General features: G+C 44.3%; 1 protein-coding gene across 7 annotated transcripts in view; it reads right to left on the reverse strand.

The window, feature by feature from the left end:
- Positions 1–20,637, reverse strand: part of nphp4 (nephronophthisis 4) — a 461,721-nt gene that overhangs the window by 399,939 nt on the left and 41,145 nt on the right. For all 7 annotated transcript variants that reach the window (XM_057860675.1, XM_057860682.1, XM_057860654.1 and 4 more), the window contains one exon: positions 2,697–2,846. In XM_057860675.1, the coding sequence (XP_057716658.1) occupies positions 2,697–2,846 (150 nt within the window). The remainder of the gene's footprint in view (positions 1–2,696; positions 2,847–20,637) is intronic.

The raw sequence follows: 20,637 nt of genomic DNA on the forward strand, positions 1-20,637 counted from the left end.
TGGCTAATGTAATATTTCAAAAAGATCATTGTTATGTTTTTTCTTGGGGGAAAAAAAACTCATCTGTCTTGATATGAAGCAATTTCACCATGGTACGACATGGTGAGGCTGTCCAATGCAGCCCACCACCACAGCTTGAAAAAAATCCTAGGGGAAACCTTGCAATGTATACAGGAAGTGAACCTGAAATTACCCCCAAATCAACAGGAAGTGACCTGATAGCTACAGAAAGTCCGAGATGCCTCAAAATCAACAGGAGGTGACCCGATATACCAACCATCACAGCAAAGCTACCATCACAATTTCGCCACAAATTGCGTTTTCTAGTTATTTGATCCTGTCTTACACTACTTTAAATCTGATTAATACTTCTCAACTTAACATACCCCAATTTTTTTATCAAACCCCTCCCTCTTCCTAAAGCCTTTTGGAGCATTCAAAGCATGGCGGTACTAAAAACAAGTTGGTTGGAGAGGCGTAAGTAGGTCTGGATAACTGCTCCATTGTTGCGCGCCCCGCTGTCAAATGCCTGCGACTGCAAAAAACAAACATAGAAATGACTGATGGTTTTCATTTGGCTAAAGAGAGCCACGGAATACAATCACACTTCTCAGACACAACAGTTCAGGCATGTGATTTTAATCTCTTCAGGAGTGGTAAATGTAACCACGGCGCATTTGATTGCAGCCGTTGTCTCTGGAGCATACTGGTGTAACTATCAAGCTGGCAGAGGTCTTTTAAAAATGGGTCTCCGGTGCTCACACAGCCAGAACATGGCGAGGATTAGCCTGTTACCGTACCTTCCACAAACTCCCGATGATTGCAGCTCCCGCACTGACAGACTTCATTGCATTCCCTCTGAGTAACTCACTTCCTGAGCACTTTAGACATTTCAAGTTCTGATTGAAAAAAGTTCCAAAAAAGGCTGTGAAGTGTACACAGCACTAACCCTGAAGTCAGGGGGGCATGTCATCTTTCAGGGTGTTCTCATGCTTTTTAATTGGACTTCAAACATTGAACTTTTTAGGTACCTGAAACAAGTTTGTTGGCGGATGAAACGTTTCAGGAGCGAGCCAGGCAGTTGTAGTTTTTATGAACTTGTTTGTTCTATAATTTCGCTATCACTATCACTATCAAACGTGTCTTTGGAGACGAAAACATAACGAGACGAAAATGCGGCATATTTTTTATAGTTTTTTTATTAGTGAGTAATCTAATGAACTAGAAACTGACATTTATGGAGAAATTACGATGGGGCTTTGCAGTGGTAGGTACAGATCTGTCAGGTCACTTCTTGTTGATTTGGGGACATTTCGGGGACACGTCTAGTTGCATGGCTTTCAATGGCATCGACTTACTTGGGTGCCAGTTGACTTTCAATGAGCTGTTATGGTAAGTTTTTGGTCAAAAGTCAAAACCACACAGTTTTTTCTGCCGTTGAAAGTCAATGGGAAATTTGGACGTACATGGCCGTCAATGGCATCGACGTGCATGGCTGTCAATGGCATTAACTTACTTGGGCGCCAGTTGAATATCATTGGGCTGTCATGGTAAATGTTCAAAAATCACAATGACCTATGTTTTGCAGCCATTTATAAAGAATGGGAAATTTGGACATACTTGGCTGTCAATGGCATCGACTTACCTGGGCGCCAGTTGAATGTTAATGAGCTGTAATGGTAAGTTTTTGGTCAAAAATCACAACCACACTTTTTTTGCCAATGAAATTCAATGGGAAATGTGGACGTGCATTGCCGTCAAAGGCATGGACTAATGTCCTTCACACTTTTCAGCAGTAAACTTTCCGCCTTTTAACCAAAAACCGAAAATGCAACTTTAACTATTTTCGGCGCCAAATTTTCGGTCACATCTCTAGTTGGAATAATTGTTTTTAAAGTGTTTGCATTGTTTTATTGATTTAGGTGGATACACTGATCTCTAGTGGCAATAGTGAAAATGACATAACTCATTTAACATGGATGAGTCCAGCTGCTCCTTGTTAAGACCAACATAAGGTAAGTTTTTGTTTGAGCTAGTATGTTTTTTTATGCGTTCGCAATTTAGTTCATAAGTATATTTAGCAGTTTATGTGGGAATATGAGTTAGAACGATTTGTTAAGAGCGTTGACAAAAAAAAAAGTTAGCATTTTATCGCGTTTATGCTAGCGGTCTTTTGCTTTGCAAGTTAGCCATTTGTTCTTTTGTTGTACTTAGATCTTTTTTTTTTTTTTTTTTTTTAACACCATTTTACCCAGATTTACATCTGTAGCACTGCTATGCATGCTAAAAGGCATGTTGGTCAATAACAATGTTGACAGCAGGTGGCCGCAGAGGTAGACTGTGTCCCCCAAGGGAGCAGTGATGGCTGAATGAAGCTTCTTGAAGCAATGAAGTTTTGCAGCCAATTGCTTCAAATCTTCATAGTGGTTCATTTGGTCTTATGATGCCGCTATCATATAAAGTGTTTCCGGTTAATATATTTTGGGAGAAAATATCCCATAATACAGTGAGGACAGCTGCGGCTTATAGTCCAGTGCTGGTTTTCTATGAACAATGCCGTTTTCGTGTCAAATTTGGTGGGTGGCGGCTTATAGTCAGTTGCGCCTTATAGTCCGAAAATTAGAGAGGAGTTAAATAATCGATAGCTGCAGTCCTAGTCGACTTGTTCCAAAAATAATGTAAGGAAGATTGTTTACCTGTTGGAGAAGGGGCAAGTCCTGGAATGTTCTCATTCCTTGACACAAGGACATTCTCTGGAAGGAGGTGCATCATGGGAGCCAGTGTAGAGTGTCCTTTTAGCGTACATTCCAAATGTGCTTCATCAATAGTTTTCAGATGATCACTGTCTGCAAACGCAACAAATTGGATACACGTTATTATTTTTGTTCACAGATCTTCAAAACAAAGGCCAACTGCTATGCTGAATACAAATTTGCCATATACAGTGATGAGCATATGTCTCAGTCACCAAACCAAGCAAAAACAATACACTACTACTATTACTCGCTTCAGTCTCTTCTTTCAATGTAAAATGCATACTCTACAGGGTTTACACTAGGGGTGGGAACCTCTGAGTAATTCACAATATGATACAATTTCCGGTACAAAGCTGAAAATATGGCGATACAACAATTGTAGATACACGGGTCAGGAAATAATTCTAGGATCGTCAACAAAACAATTGCTTAACAGAAAAACAAACTTTTTTTTCATCCCTTTGCAGTGAATTGGAATGAGTTTATCTATAGACATCCAATCTGTTTGACAAGGGAGGGATGGTAGAGGATGGACGAATTTCAAACCTATCATAAGAAAAAAAAATTATTCATCGAGGCATTTGATTTTGAAAATACAGATCGTCCTCGGGTTACGACTAGACATGTGCCGATTACCAGTTTCAAGGTATACCGTGGTATGAAAATGTCAAGGTTTCGAAATCGCCAAAATTCTAGGTCATACCATCCCTCTGGTGTTAGCTATTTTTTATGTCCCAAAAATGCATGGAGAAATCCCTCGCTTGCAGTCGCAAGGCTCAACCCTCCCTCACCGGTTGGTGCTTCGCGTCAGTGAGACAGCTGTGCTACACGATGGCTGGAAGAGGTAAAACTCCTGAACATTTTTCCCCCATCGAAGAAAACGAAATCACTGGTATGGGAATACACAAAAGTTACAGACGACCGCGGCTTAGACGAGGAGGGCCAACCAACATGTAAAATATGTTTGTGGAGGGTGGCTACCGAGGAGGCGATACCTCCAGTATGAAAAAATTAAAGGTTAGTAAACACTTTTCCCACCAGCTACGGGTTAACTCTAGTGTGTTAAGCGGTGGTAAAACGTGATGTTTTTTCTCTATATAGCAACTGTCTGTGTTGAGAAAGAGAGTGTGTGTATAATGTAAACAGGATACAAGTCATACACACCTGTTTTTGTTATGGAAAATATTGTGTTCTGATGGTAATAATGTTGAGCTGCGGCTGTGGGTTTAGGCTCACCTAAACGACTGCATTTATTTTAATTTTATTTCAAATATTTCATTTTTTTTTTTTTTTGACTTAAGATTACAATTATGTTTAAATTTGCGAATGTTTTGAAAAACAATATATATATATATATATATATATATATATATATATATTTTTTTTTTTTTTTTTTTTTTTTTTTTTTTTAAACCCAGATATCACAAAGTAACACATTTTAGAGCTGTAATTGCAATACCGTGATACCATGAAACCGCAATGTTTCGGCTTAAGGTTATCATACCGTCAGAAAATCATACCGGCACATGCCTAGTCATGATGTACCCGACTTATACGGGATTTCGACTTGATGACATCGGAGTCTCATCCGCCATTTTATCTCTAGTCGTTTTGCTGTTTTTTTAATCGCAAAAACAGTTCCTTATTGTACCTCACAGTAATTTTTTTTTAGTTTACTTTATTAATATGTGTTCTGTCCTCACAAAACGTGAAGTTGTTCAGCTTTACAGACATCAAACAAAGAAATTGTGTTTTTAGAAGCATTTTTATTCCTTCAGTTTTGACAATTTGTAAAGCTATAACACACATATACTATATGTACACTTATTTTCAAAACACACATTTTAACGATACAACACTTGACATACACAAAAAAAAATGGTTTTCAGACGTCCATTTAGTCTGATAAATATGTAAATTTAGTAGAATAAATTAGCCAAATTTGCCTAACAAAAGTTCGCTATCTTAAATGCTTGGATGCTGAGGTATTTACAATTCTCAAAGCAAATCGTTGACACTCCACAAACTGTAGCTGTAAACTACATACAAATGCATAAACAAACATATATTAGCAACTTACAACTTACAGCCTTATGTGGGCTAAACCAGAGAGCAACGATCCTTTATCCATGTCAGATGTCTGAGTCTGCTTCTGACATACAAGGCGAAAGTCCAGCCAGACCCAACGCTGCCACCAGAGGGCATTGTATCCCTCCATCATTAAACAAAATACAATACTTTTGGAATTTTTGGATAGTTATTTTGGGGTACTTAAAGCATTAATTATGACTTACGCGGAAATTCGGTTTACGTCGCCAGCGTGGGAACGGAACTCGTTCGTAACCCGGGACTACCTGTATGTTATAGGTAACCTCGGACTCAAAGACTTGTAAGGTCTAATAAGCCACAATTGTTCTCTTTTTTAACTAACGTGTTATCAGAAACACATATATTACTGCCATTGATTTAAAAATATTAAATATTAATAATATTTAGTACATGTTTTGACCTGTGGTGTGCGCCATGTTTGAAGTGTGTGAAGATGCGGTTGGTCTGGACTGGGAGAATAGCTGTGCTAGCTAGCAAGCGAAGCTAAATTGACAACTAGCATGATTTTGTCACATTCTGTTGCTGGTCAAACTGTTTTGATACATAGCTACCAACGTCGTATCTGAATCCAATTCCATCATCAGCATTGTCTTTAAACCGATCCTTGCTGCCATTTGACAGTTTGTATACCCCTTCATTGCTAGTTGCATAATTCCCTTGTTTTTTTTTCATTTGTCTGCCTCCCACCACGCCCCCCCCCCCAATTAACCCTTTTACACAATCCCTATGTTATTGTTGTCTGCTTGCTGTCGGAAGTGAGCTGCGTTTTCTAACTCCGTGGTCAAGTCAGCTGCACTTTCTTTTCAGTTGTGTTTCCCTTTAACACAGACAGACAAGGCATGTGGTTTGCGATTGCTTTATAAGGAAAATCATGACTCAAACGTCACGCAGAAGTATAGACCTGTGGTCTCCGCGTTTGTCGCACAGGAGACCTTCATTTATTTGTTTTTGCAGCTCGCTTAAGGAAATATCGACAGTGCTGTCCTGCTCATCACTTTTCCGCTCGGGTTCAAATTGGAAGGGCAGAACCGACGTAATGTTTATGTAGCTAACGAGTGACACTGTGGAAGTACGTCACTGCTGCCCAGTGACGCCACCGCATTGCCTTGTCAACAACAATGGCGACATACTAGCTAAACTAATTTTTTAAAGTAGTTGTTCTATTATTTTTCACAAAATGGGCATTTGGAAAACCTTGAAGTTGTTACATTTATCATTATTAAAGCATCCAATATAAGGGTATTGGATTTTTTGAGTTACAACTCTACTTTTATCAAATGTTCTGACACGGTTTCACTAAAACAATCCAGTGTTGACTAGAAATCCAGATCCAGAAAGCAAAAGGAGAGCAGTAGGTATCAAATAGAACTTTCTCAGCCCGGCTTGTGCCCAGTTGCCAGCAGCTTTTTCATCATTTATTTCTTCTTATTCATTATGCATCATCCTCGAGTACCTGTCTGATGCTGTGTGCATAGATTATAAAACCAGTCCAAAAAGACTCCTTACAGCTGCAGCGAGCATAACGTGGTGCCTCGGAGTCATCCGAGAAGCAGCTTGGCACAAGATGTAAAAACGAAAGGGATCCGAGGTACAAATGCAAAAAAAAAAAAAAAAAAAATTAAATGAATAAATAAATAAATATGAAGCTACATCAAAAAGTGGCAGTGCTTTCTGAGGGAAGGTGGAAAGGGAGCGAAGAAGTAATAATGATGATTACAAATGGGAATGAAGACTGATGTACTATGTACTTTCAGGGCTCATGTCTCACTGCAAAATGCAGCAAACCAAACCTGGTTCTAACTTTGGTGAGGGATCCTGTTTAAAGGAGGGGATATTGTCTATTTTTCAGGTATATGGTATGTGACCGCACACGAGGTAGGCCTGGCCAGGAAGGAGCTTGAGACGCCAATGTGTCCAACCAAACAGTTCTTTAATCAGAAAAAACAGCGGGTTTCCCAAAAGAAAAAGGCCGAAATGTGGCACAAACAGTAACAGAGCAAACAGTCAACTAAAATGTCTCAAAAATGGCAACTTAGTTCTGTTCTCATCAAAGTACTCAAAATGTCTTAAAAACAGCAACTTAGGTCTGTTCTCAAAATACTTTCCTCCAAGTCTGTCTGTCAATCTCCTTCCGCCTCCCCCTTCGCTTCATCTGGTCTTCTTTTATCTTGTCCTCCAGGCCAGCTGCAATTAGGTGGCTTAAGCAGCCACACCTGGCTGTGTTGTGCGGCCTGCTGGGAATTGTAGTCTTTGGGCTGGCGGCCATTTTGACTTGATTCTCCTGCTCTGGAAAAGGAATGTAACGGCCCTCCCCTACCTGTCCCCGCCTGATGTCACACATCCCCCTCCCCGGGCCTGACGTCCTCGGCAGGTCGACGGAAGCCCATAAGGCATCCCGGCGGGACAGGGCATCAGCGTTTCCGTGTTTGCTTCCGGCCCTGTGCACAACAGAAAACATGAAAGGCTGCAGGCTCAAGAACCATCTCGTTACCCTGCTGTTGGTTTCTTTGTTCTTCGCCATCCATTGCAGCGGGGAGTGGTCCGTCACCAGCGTGAATCTCCGACCCAACAAGTAGTATTTCAGGGTCTCCAGCGCCCATTTAATGGCCAGGCACTCCTTCTCCACCGTGGCATAATTCTTCTCTCTTGGCAGTAGCTGCCGGCTCAAATACAGGGCGGGATGTTCCTCACCCCCACTGACCTGGGCCAGTACTGCTCCTAGTCCGGTCTCTGAGGCATCCGCCTGCACCACGAATTCCCTGGTGAAATCTGGGGCTGTCAGAACCGGTGCACTACACAGGGCTCTCTTGAGGTCAATAAATGCTGCTTCAGCTTTTGTGTTCCAGCTCACCATCCGGGAGTGCCTCTTGGTGGTCAGCTCTGTAAGCGGGGCCGCTATCATGGCGAAATTAGAGATAAATCGGCGGTAATAATTAGCCAACCCCAGGAACGAACGAACCTGTTTCTTGGTCACCGGTCTGGGCCAGCTCCGAATGGCCTCAAGCTTGGCCTCCTGAGGCTTGACCAAACCTCGCCCAATAGTATACCCCAGATAATTAGTCTCACTACACGCCACCTTACATTTCTTTGGGTTCGCAGTCAGCCCTACTTGTCGGAGGGAGTCCAGGACCTTCTGCACCCGTGGAAGATGACTTTCCCTGTCAGAGCTTTGGATTACCACGTCATCGAGGTAGGCTGCAGCATATTCTTGATGAGGTCGCATTACTTGATCCATCAGCCGCTGGAAAGTGGCCGGAGCGCCGAACAAGCCGAACGGCATCATTCGGTACTGCCAAAGGCCTCTCGGAGTGGAGAAGGCGGTCTTCTCCTTGGACTCTGCTGAAAGGGGGACTTGCCAATATCCTTTTGTTAGATCAAGAGTGATAATGAAGCGAGCGTTTCCCAAATTCTCAATGAGTTCATCCACTCGCGGCATAGAGTAGGCGTCAAATTCTGACACTTCATTGACTTTTCGGAAATCATTACAGAAACGTATGGTGTTATCCAGTTATCCAATTAGCACTATCGGGCTGGACCAGGTGCTCTTAGATGGCTCGATTACCTTCATATCTAGCATCTTCTTCACTTCGTCCTCAACGATTTGCTTGCGAGCCTCAGGTATTCGGTACGGTTTCTGGTTGACCTTTTTCCCAGGCTGGGTGCGGATTTCATGTTCGATGAGGTGCGTGCAGCCTGGCTTCGCCGAAAATACATCCTGGTTGCCATCTACCAGCTCTTTTGCCTGCTGGAGTTGGTTGGGATCCAGATCAGGTCCAAACTGCACTTGTTCCCGAGCAGCGGTGTCCATGTCTCTGGGGGGAAGACATGTGAACAATACCTCTCTCTCATGCCATTTTTTCAGCAGATTGACATGGTAGATTTGCTCACCTTTCCGCTTCCCCAGTTGTCTCACCTTGTAATTAACCTCCCCCACATTTTCAATAATCTCAAAGGGTCCCTGCCAGGTAGCCAAGAACTTGCATTCTACCGTGGGGACTAGTACTAGTACTCGATCCCCGGGCTGGAATTCCCTAGGTTGAGCTGTCTTATTGTACGTACCCCTCTGTTCTCTCTGGGCTTTTTCCATGTGTTCTTTCACTATGGGCATCACCGCCGACATCCTTTCTCTCATGGCCCCTACATGTTCGACCATGGTTCTGTGGGGGCAGGGTTGCTCCTCCCAGGTTTCCTTGGCGATATCTAGCAGACCCCTGGGCTTATGGGAATAAAGTAGATCGAAGGGTGAAAAGACGGTCGACGATTGAGGTACCTCTCTTACCGCAAAAAGGAGATAGGGGAGCAGCTGGTCCCAGTTCCGGCCGTCTTTGTCGATGGCCTTGCCTAGCATTGCCTTCAGAGTCTTGTTGAACCTCTCTACCAACCCGTCCGTTTGAGGGTGGTAAACAGAGGTCCTCAACTGTTTTACTCATAACAACGAACACATTTCCCTGGTGACCCGGGCCATAAACGGGGTGCCCTGGTCCGTTAGGATTTCTTTAGGGAGACCCACCCTGCTGCTGAAGAGAAAAAGTTCATGGGCAATGTGCTTGGCATTGGCCTTTCTTAAGGGAAGGGTCTCTGGATACCGGGTGGCATAGTCTATAATTACAAGGATGTACTGGTGGCCTCGCGCGCTCTTAGGGAGAGGCCCTACAATGTCCATTCCCACCCTTTCAAAGGGGGTTTCTATGATAGGCAACGGAACCAGGGGATTCCGGTACCCTTGTTTGGGGGCTTTCAACTGGCACTCTGGGCAACTGCGGCAATAATTTTCTATGTCCTTGTGAACACCTGGCCAAAAGAACCTTTGCAATACTCGTTCTTTGGTTTTCTCCACCCCTAGATGAGCCCCCATTACGTGGGTATGAGCTAACTGCAGAACAGTGGGGCGGTGCATGCGTGGTACGAGCAATTGTTCAACGATTTTGTCCTTAACTTTCACCACTTGGTATAAAAGCCCGTTTTTTACCGCAAAGTGGGGATAGGCAGGAGTGGTTCGGTCCCCTACCAACGTTCCCTCGATTACCTGGATGTTTTTTAAAACATTGCAAAATGTGGGTTCTTGTAATTGAGGCGTGCCATACTGACCCCTTAAGGAGGATTCGGCCTCTGGGATCGCTCGTTCCTCGTCACTGGAGGCAGGCGGTTGAGTCTTCCGGCATGTCTTTTGAGCCCGTCTGCCGCGACAAAAGCCGGGGTGGTCTCCTTCCGATGTCTTCGCTCGAGCCTATTGTGGGCTTCCCGCCACAACTTAGGAAAGGCCGGGCAGTCCCGGCCAATAAGGACAGGCACGGGAAGGGCCTTGAACACCCCCACTCGCACATTGAACGTGCCCTTGGTAGTAGTGAGCCTCACCTCAGTGGTCGGATATTCGTGGGTGTCCCCATGGACGCAGACAACTGGCATTTTCTCTCCTCGCTCCACGTTGGGGGCCTCCAGGACCCACTCCTGAACCAAGGTCCTTGTGCTTCCGGAATCCAGCAGGGCTTCAACATCCCGGTAGTTGACCATGACTGGACACATAGGCCGTGGGCTTTCACTTTCCCCCAGGAGGGCTGCAAACTGGGAGGGGGCGCTGCCGGAGGACTCTGCGGTAGGCATGGGCGCATCAGACTTTCCACACTGCAACGAGATATGTCCTACCTCCCCGCAGCGGTAACACCGACGAGCTTCAGGTGACAGGACGCTTTTTGACGGACCTAGTGTCGGCATTCCTCGTCCCGGGTCTGAGGGGCCCGATCCCGATTGGAGCCGTTGGCTCGCTGGGGAGTTGAGGCAGCAGGCTTACTACGGGGCTGTCGAAGCATGTCCGCAGCAGCATGAAATTGTTCGACCGCCTCTGTAAGTTCTTGGGTTGTTGTCAATTTCTGCTGACTAATTGCCTTCTTGGCGTCAAACGGCAGGGCTCGTAAGTAGCGGTCAATCACCAGAGTCTCGACTATTTCTGCTGGGGTCTTTTTGTCGGGCTCCAACCACTTCTTGGTTATTGTAATCAACTCATGCATTTGGGAGCGGGGGTTGAGCCCATTTTGAAAGGTCCAACTATGAAACCGCTGGGCCATGCCAAAGTTTGTAATGCCATGGCGGCTCAATATTTCGGCCTTTAGCTGGCCATAATCTTGTGCCCTTTCTGGCTCTAAATCTTGATAGGCTTTCAGTGCCTCCCCTGAGAGAAAAGGGGCTAATAAGCTAACCCACTGTGGTTTCGGCCACCGCTCTTGAACCGCAGTGGATTCAAAAGCATGGAGGTAGGCCTCTACATCATCAGACAGTGACATCTTGGGAATAAATTCACTTGCCTTGGGTTTAGCACGGGCTAGTTGGAGTAGCTCTTGCTCTTTGAGCTGATTCGCCCTCATTTGTTGTTGCAGCAGGGCCACTTGGGGTTCTTGTTGAGCCTTCTGGGCCTCCAAGAGCATCTGCATTAACTGCTCCATTCTGCGGGGCTGTTGGCTGGTGTGTAACCGAGAGAAGAGCTGAGCTAACTCGTCTATGGCGTCCGTCACTAGTCTGGCCCTAGGCCCGCCTGCCCGCATCCTCCACCATCTGTGACCGCACACGATATAGGCCTGGCCAGGAAGGAGCTTGAGACGCCAATGTGTCCAACCAAACAGTTCTTTAATCAGAAAAAACAGCGGGTTTCCCCAAAAGAAAAAGGCCGAAATGTGGCACAAACAGTAACAAAGCAAACAATCAACTAAAATGTCTCAAAAATGGCAACTTAGGTCTGTTCTCATCAAAGTACTCAAAATGTCTTAAAAACAGCAACTTAGGTCTGTTCTCAAAATACTTTCTTCCAAGTCTCTCTGTCAATCTCCTTCCGCCTCCCCCTTCGCTTCATCTGGTCGTCTTTTATCTTGTCCTCCAGGCCAGCTGCAATTAGGTGGCTTAAGCAGCCACACCTGGCTGTGTTGTGCGGCCTGCTGGGAATTGTAGTCTTTGGGCTGGCGGCCATTTTGACTTGATTCTCCTGCTCTGGAAAAGGAATGTAACCGCCCTCCACTACCTGTCCCCGCCTGATATCACAGGTATCATTCAAAAGCGGAAGTGTCAAACTCATTTTGGTACAGCAATTAGTCTTTAAGTAGCCGGGGGTCGGACCGACAAGGCCCCCGCCTTTGGCTGCCGCCCAAATTACTACGCACCTGACCACTTTGCCCCTCCCACAGGTGGGAAGGCGGACCTTTTCGGGCTGTACCCGGCCAGGCCCCAGTTCGGTCCTTGTACGACTGGGTCAGAGTTTGGGCCACATTGCTGGCAGTAAGTTGAATTCGTTCCCAGTGAGGGTTGGACTCCGCCAAGGCTTCCCTTTGTCACAGATTTTGTTCATAATTTTATGGACAGAATTTTAAGGCGCAGCCGAAGCGTTGAGGGTGCCCGGCTTGGTGGCTCAGCATTGCATCTCTGCTTTTTGCAGATGATGTGGTGCTGTTGGCTTTATTGGGCGATGATCTCTCACTGGAGCGGTTCCCAGCCGAGTGTTAAGCAGTTGGGATGAGGATCAGCACCTCCAAATCCAAGACCATGGTCCACAGTCAGAAAAGGGTGGTGTGCCATCTCCAGTATAGAAATGAGATCCTGCCCCAAGTGGAGGAATTCAAGTATCTTGGGGTCTTGTGCATGAGTGAGGGTAGGAGGGAGCGGGAGATCGACAGGCGGATCGGTGCAGCATCTGCAGTGACGCGGACTCGGTCCGTTGTGGTGAAGAAGGAGCTGAGCCGAAAGACGAAGCTACCCTCACCTATGGTGAGGTATGGAAGGGTGAGAAGTTCGGTCATCTGGGAGGGACTCTGTGTCGAGCCGCTACTCCTCTGTGTTTAGAAGAACCAGTTGAGGTGGCTCTAGGCATCCGGTTGGGATGCCTCCTGGACGCCTCCCTGGAGAGGTGTTCCGGGCATGTCCCACCGGTGGGAGGCCCCGGGGACGACCCAGGACATGCTGGAGAGAACATGTCTCTCGGCTGGCCTGGGAACGCCTTGGAATCCCGCCCGTTGAAGTGGCTGGGGAGAGGGAAGTCTGGCCTTTCTTGCTAAAGCTGCTGCCCCACAACCCGACCCCAGATTAAGAGGACGGACGGATGGACCTTATCACCTTATGTAGGCCGGACCAGTTTTTTTTTAACTCACTGGCTGCCATTGAGGGCACGTCCAATCTATTTGGACTGGGAGGGGTGAATGAACGAAACCCCCCTCGGGTACACTTTGTCACTTCGTGTACATTTTGAATCATTTCCTTTTAACTTTAGGGCATTTCCGGCCCACTTCCTGATCATTGGTCACTTCGTATTGATTTTGGGGCATTTCCTGGTTACTTCCAGTTGATTTTGGGTCACTTCCTTGAAATTTTAGGGTGCTTATGGATCTGTTCCTCTACAATTCGGGGTGTCTCAGTGTTGACTCCTGTACATTTTCGATCATTCACTGTTGATTTTAGGGCATTTCCACGCCACTCCCTGTTCACTGGTCACTTCCAGTTGATTTGGGGCATTTCCAAGTCACTTCCTGTTGATATGGGCCACTTTGTTGTAATTTCAGTGGACTTATGGGTCATGACATGTACATTTTGGGGTCATCTCAGTGTCACTTCATATATATTTTAAATTATTTACTGTTGATTTTTGGGCATTTCCAAGCCGCGCCCCTGATCAGTTTGTCCAGCCTGTTGGAGTCGCTCTTTGCTGTGCTGCCTCCTCAACAGACCACGGCATAAGACAAGACACTGGCCCCCATGCTCTGGTAAAATATCCAAAGCAATATCTTACAGATGTTAAAAGATTGCAGTCTCCTTAAAAAGTACAGTCTTCTACAGCTGATTCATGTTGTGAGACCAGTCCAGTTTATTGTCCAACCACGTCCACCGATCCGTGATGCTCATTCTAGGGATGTCCCCGATCTGACTTTTTTTTCGGTATCGGATCGGGATTCTGTATTGGCAGATTCTAAAAATCAGATGACTCGGACCCGGACGCAAAAATATCGGATCTGGACATCCTTAGTCCGTCCTGTGACGATACGGGACAAATACAAATACAGTAATACCTCCACTTAAGAACATCTCTACATACAGAATTTTCAGGTTAAGACATGCTTCAACAGGAAAATTTTGCCTCTTGTTAAAAAAAAAAGAAATCTCATGATACCCAAGGCATAAACTTCATAATTATTTGACGGGTCACACCCGTGATACACTGCACCACGCCTTCAAGTAGGTGCCCTGTCCATATCAAGAGGAGTTATTCCCAAACACACCCACGCAGCGATTTAACGCCGGATTTAGGTTAAACAAAAGTACGAAGGCTGTACCGCATACAAACAGGAAGGATTGTTTCAGGGGTGATTTGTTCAAGGATTCAAGGTAATTATTATATTTTTCGCACCATGCATGTATTTTGAAACACTGTGAATAAATCAATGAGAGAAACTAGCCGCTACAGCATTGGCATTATACTTTGCAATATTTACGTAAAATAACTGCTAAATGCTCGTTTTTTTTCTTTTAACCAAGAATCGAAACTGTTTTACCTCCATAATCTATAAAAATTCAGGGATTTAAGCATTTATTCACAGGAATTTTCAACGCAAAAAGCTTTGTTGTACTAAGGGGGCCGCCACAGTGGCTAACAGACTAGCATCACATTCGACATAATTACGTAAAATAAATGCTTTTTTTTTTTCTTTTAACCAAGAATCGAGACTTTTTCCACGTCCATATCAATAAAGAATTCAAGGATTTAAAGCTGTAATGTGAAGTAAGGTTGGCCAACCATGTTTTTGAATAATATCAATGGCTGAACAGTTATAAGCATATTTTCATTATTTTTTTTAACGCAACCCTTCCAGATTCTTTGTTTAACCCATAGCAACGCCCTTGACCAACCCTTCCAGATTCTTTGTTTAACCCATAGCAACGCCCTTGACAACGAAAATGCTTTTCTTCGGCAATCTTCGGAAATTACGTCACACCGAGAAGTGCGAGGGAAGTCCGCCATAGAACAGTATTGTTTGTTGCATTGCTTCTCGGTAAGATGCCACGGCGGTGTGTGGCGATGTTTTGTTCTCACTCAAACGAAAAGTTGTATGAGTGGCCTAAGGATAGCAGGGCACGTAAATGGACATCTTTCGTTCGCACGAAGCGCATGAATTTCACACCATCATCGAGTAGTGTTCTCTGCTGCAAACACTTCGAAGATGCATGCTTCCTTAACCGGTCTGCTTATGATCAAGGATTTGCCAAAAAGTAAGTGTGATTTTTGGATAGATGACTGATGACTTTGTCAAAGCAGAGCTGTTAACTGTTGTGGAATGAACAGTATAAGCTAGCGACGTTAGCCGAAAGTTAACTCGTAGCAATCCCCGATCATAGTTGTTGTTGCGTTCGCTAGGTTAAGCGTGTTTAAATTGTGCGTCATCTACGATCTTGTCCAAAAGGGTTAATCCACTGTCAATCGGGAAAGGGGTGTGGATGTGCATATAAGCGGGTCGGCGTCGCGGTAATTCACGGTCACGTTTGCAGTAAGAGACATACACCGCCGGTGAGTTTGTGCACATTTATTTGTATTTGTATTATGTATTTCCACCTTCATGCTTTAAGCATTGCATTGCATTTGTACTGTTCGGCGTTTCTTTCACGGTGATCGCTTGATAGCCTTCTAGTTTGTGTTTCGCGAGAGCCGCTTACAGGTGACAACTTAGCGTGTTGGCATTGAGTCAATCTCGCAGCGAATCAGCGAGCAGCTCAAGTCACGCAGTGAATCATGGGAAATGTAGTCTCGGGACAACACTGAAGTGGTGCTTTGTAATCTGTTCGCTTGTGTGAAAAAATTACATTTCCTCACACCATTAGACGCCACTTCCTGCCGAGAGCTGTGCCGAGCTGTGTTCTTACTGTTAGCTCCATGTGTTAATAAAGAAACAAAGTTGTCAGCACGTCGTGTGTTCGATACATTTGTAAACAAAAAGCTCATATCAAGACACTATGCCTGATCCGTTTAAGAGACGCTGGAGTAGGAGGAGATCAGCGAGAAGCAAAACTTCGCGGTCTAATGTGGCGGCAGTCCGCTATTATTTTGTTTTCTTATTGTTGCCACAATAAAGTGGAGAAAGCCATCAACGACTCATCTCCTTCTTTCCCCACAACGTTTTTATATTATTATTTTATATGCACAAGAGCTGCCGGATCTGCCAAAATGAACATGAAGTCTGATTATTATTTTTTTGAACAATGTCATCAGATAGACAAAAACATAAAATTATGTGCAAATGCCTGCATCTTCAAATCATGAAAATAAAAACAGCCTATATCTTACCAATCTTGTAATGTCGATGGGTCTTGTATCCATTCCATATCAGGTAGTCTAGGCACATTGTTTGCATCCTGATTAGCGTCTGGCTAATACATGTTAGGTCAAACATAAAATTCCAAGCTCCTCATCTTCCTCCAACTCTTCAAAAACTTGGATCTCCTCCCTTGCGCTCGATCTATCGCTTATATCGCTGTTTGAATCATTGTTTGAAGGGCTTTGTATGGCGGCCGTATGTATGAAGCAGCCATCGCTGTTCCCGGTGTGACGTATCACTTCCGGGTTCGTCCCCTTTCAGGCTCGAACTTCGGAAACGCGATTATTTTGTCAAATATACAACATATAAATTATTTTTTCATGCTTTATTTGTTGGACAATGTTTAATTACTTTAATTGTGACCCTATTTGGCATGTTATGAAATTACTTCACATTACTGCTTTAAGCATTTATTCACAAGAATTTCAACGTAAAAAAGCTCTTTGTGGTGACAAGGCGGCGCCACAATGACTTAAAAACTAGCAGTATATTCGACATATTTACGTAAAATAAATGCTAACTGCCCCGCTTTTTTTTTTTTTTTTTTTGCTTTTAACCAAGAATCGAGACTGTTCATTACGTTCAAATCTATAAAGAATTCAGGGATTTAAGCATTTATTCACAAGAATTTTCAACGTAAAAAGCTCTTTGTCTGTGTTTCCACTCGGTCAGCTTTGACGGAGATAAGCCCCCTATTAATGGGTTAGGGTTATGAGAGAGTGGGTTAGGGTTAGACCCCGTGTCCCGTCAATATCATTATGAAGTCTATGCCAAAAAAACAGTATGGCAGGGACTCTCAGCACCCAGAGTTGACTGAACGTAACATACTTCTAGCTGCTCTGCCTTTGGCTATTTCCTAGCATTCCTGGCATCCAATTGGCTAAGAGAGACCTCTACTGTATGTGTATGTGTATATCCCAGTGTCCTTTTCATTCGCCCCTCGTGTTCCAACAGCTTTACATGAGTGGATTAACTTTTATTCTTTACTCTTTATTTTAATATGATGCACAACTCCGATTTAACGTTTACCGTGCAATAATCTAATTGTAACATGTATTTATTACATGTTTTGATGCATTTTTATGCATTATAAAAGAATTATGTCAGAATTTTTGGCGGGCTTGGAAACAGATTAGGGCATTTACGTGGAAAACGCGTCTCTACTTACAGAATTTTCAAGTTAAGAAACAACCTCCAGAACCAATTAATATCGTAAATCGAGGTACCACTGTACCATTACACTCTTAAGCCTGAGTTATACTCCTGCGTTGCGGTGACGGCGAAGTGACTACGGCGTCATCGACCATCCGATAGTTCTGAAGTGAGGGAACACGTTGCTCTGTAATTCACCGCCAAGCCACTAGAGGGTTGTGGCGTTATGTTTGTACGGTTTTGGGGCATGCTTGTTGACTTCCTCTAGTCTAGTTTAACGGAGAAAAAATAAACAATGCAAGATGGAACGCTTGAATGTGGATCTTCAGCTCATCGACATTAAATAAATGTTGATCATACAAATGTTGAGATGCAGGCGACGCAGAAGACTGTTTAGAGGCGGTCTGGCCGACTTTTGATGCCGCACAAAGAGTTCTAGCCTTGGTTGGAAACCAGCAAGCTGTGGCGGCTAACTTCAAACTGGCGTCGAGCACTACGTCCAGCGTTTTGTCCGAGGTCTGCAAAGCCCTCCAGCCCAATTTGTTTTCCGTGTCCTACAACCAGCCAGTGGGAAGCCATAGCAGATTTCGGGCAGCTATGGAACTTCCAAAACTGCGTTGGAAGCCTTGATGTTAATGTTATCATTAAAGCACCGAGGCACTCTCAATCAGTGATGATGTATCGAGTGTGAACTGTCTGTTGTGGAAAATTAAACATCAAAACTACTCTTTCGAAACCAAACCTGTGCTTTATTCTTCATATACTTGAAGTGTGACACGTAAATAAGTCACAGACTCACAGCAAACATATGTACACAATAAATGATGAAGTGCACCAACCAAAATTACGACATAAAGTGATAAAAAGCTGGCAGTTTTTGGCCGACTGGGTCACCACTTCGTGTGGCCATTCAATTCCGAACACAAACATACTTGTCTCGGTGATCTTTCCATTTTTTTATTCAATCGCTGGCTGACCTCCGACCCCGTATTTTCAGCAATCTCCTCCCACAAACTGCTTGCCATTTGGCCATCTTCATAATGTCTTGGCGAGACATTGTAGAAGTTGTCGTAGTTGCTCTTCGTTGATACTCTCGTCGGCTTGGTCCATTTTTGCGTGCATCAAAATCATGTTTGACAATGGCGGTGATTTCACGCTGAACCGGAAACAACAGGCTGAGCGGACCATTCACAGTCCATTTCCGCCACGTCATATGCGTCGATGTGACGCTAGGTTAGAAAATTCAATAGGAGCACATCATGCTACGGCGCAGGGTCGTAAATCGGGTCTTCCTTGACGGCGCAGGTCTGACGCGGAGGCATAACTCGGCCTTTAGTATAAACCAGCCTTTAGGGTCCCTCAGTAGAACTGAACAAAGGAGCTGTGGAAAGGGAAGTCTCGACTTTGTCACTAATGTCAGGGACTCTCAGCTCCCAGAGTTGACTGAACGTAACATACTTATAGCTGCTCTGCCTTTGGCTATTTCCTAGCATTCCTGGCATCCAATTGGCTATGAGAGACCTCTACTGTATGTGTATGTGTATATCCCAGTGTCCTTTTCATTCGCCCATCGTGTTCCAACAGCTTTCCAGCAGACACTAATGTCCCGAGGACGGACAGAAAGATGGATGGTTGAACCAGGGGTCCCCATCTGCCGGGCCGCGGACCGGTACAGGTCCGTGGCGCATTTACGACCGGGCCGCAAAGAAAAAACAATTTAATAACCACTACATTCTGGCCGAATTAACCCTGTACCCCTGTTTAACACACCAATATCCCTGTCTACTCTAGATATAATACTACGGGATAGATTACAATGTTGTCATAGAAGTCTATTGATTGGACTGCTAGCAGTACATCTTGTTTGTGTATATAATATATCTATGTGCACTTGTCCTCGATAATAGCGTATTACTTAGGCCGCGGCGCAGCACATTTGTTCCCAGAAATAATTAGCCCCCAAACGAGCAAAGATAACAGGAAAACAGACGTCTCTGGAAATATTTTTACGGCGAAAAGGGCACCTGACGAGCCTACAACCTCGAAGACCCACGAACTGCGAAGGAGTGGATTCGTGACCCGTTTGTGAATAAACAGAGAGATCGCAAATGACGGTGACCTTATTAAACGTACATTTGAGACAACAACTCGAGGTTCTGGATTAAAGTCATTCTGGAATATCCTGACATCGCGACAAGAGCGTTGAAAACCTTGCTACAATTTCCAACATCGTATCTTTGTGAAGCAGGCTTCTTAATGTTTAACGACCAGGCGAAGTCGTTAATGGTGAGCGCGGTGTGCAGCTGTTGTGTGAAGCTTACATGGCAGGATGAATCTGAGGAGAACTTTTCTACAAGTCCTTCCATGATCAAACGTAAGTTAATATTCCTTTCTTTCAAGAAAGTTTGTAGTGTTTACTTTGGAATCGCTGCATTTGCGCATTTTGCAGCTATGTTTAACGTTACGCGCATGCGCAGAACCGCATCGTTGCAATTTTTGATGGGTTGCAAAATTTGTCAGAACACCGGTCCGTGAAAAAAGACCCAAATAACACCGGTCCGTGGTGCAAAAAAGGTTGGGGACCCCTGGTTTATACCATGAATCTTTTAAACAGGACATGAATAGCCACTGAAATAAAACTCCCATCCAGCAGAACAAATGTCTTTTCACAGTTCACGCCTCACTCCTATAAATTCCCCCATCAAAAGGTTTCACATCTTGACACTGTGTATCCCTGTCACACCGATAGCGAGATAAAAGAAAAAGGACTAAAACAGCATGAGTGCTAGCAAAAAGCAACGTCCCACTTGAAACAGAAAAGCAATGTTCGACTAAACAACGGGCCGGGTTGTTAATAATTTAACTCATGTAAGAGTCCGTTTGGAAGAGGCCTTTCTAATATTCATGGGACATGATAGCCAAGATAGCAACCCTGAGCACATTGTTATTCATACAGCAATGCAAGACAGTGTTTTGTAATTTATAGTTTGACGTTTAACATACTGCCTTTTAACACTAGGAGATTAAAGGGAAATCCCAACAGGATTTGTACTCAAATGCTTAACTCTAGTAACATTTGTATTACAGTAGATTACAATATAAGGCAATGCGCGCGCTAGCTCTAACTGAAACACAGTTAGCTTACAACCACCTTATTGTTAATTCACAGTAGGGCCAGAATTGGTTGTAGACAAATAAGAGCTTTGTATCGTAGAGATAGAGATAGAGATATCCGTACCTACATATTTGTTCATTTTACTTGATATATTCATTTCTTTCCGACA

Source organism: Corythoichthys intestinalis, chromosome 2, assembly GCF_030265065.1.
Source record: "Corythoichthys intestinalis isolate RoL2023-P3 chromosome 2, ASM3026506v1, whole genome shotgun sequence".
NCBI classification, from domain to species: domain Eukaryota; kingdom Metazoa; phylum Chordata; class Actinopteri; order Syngnathiformes; family Syngnathidae; genus Corythoichthys; species Corythoichthys intestinalis.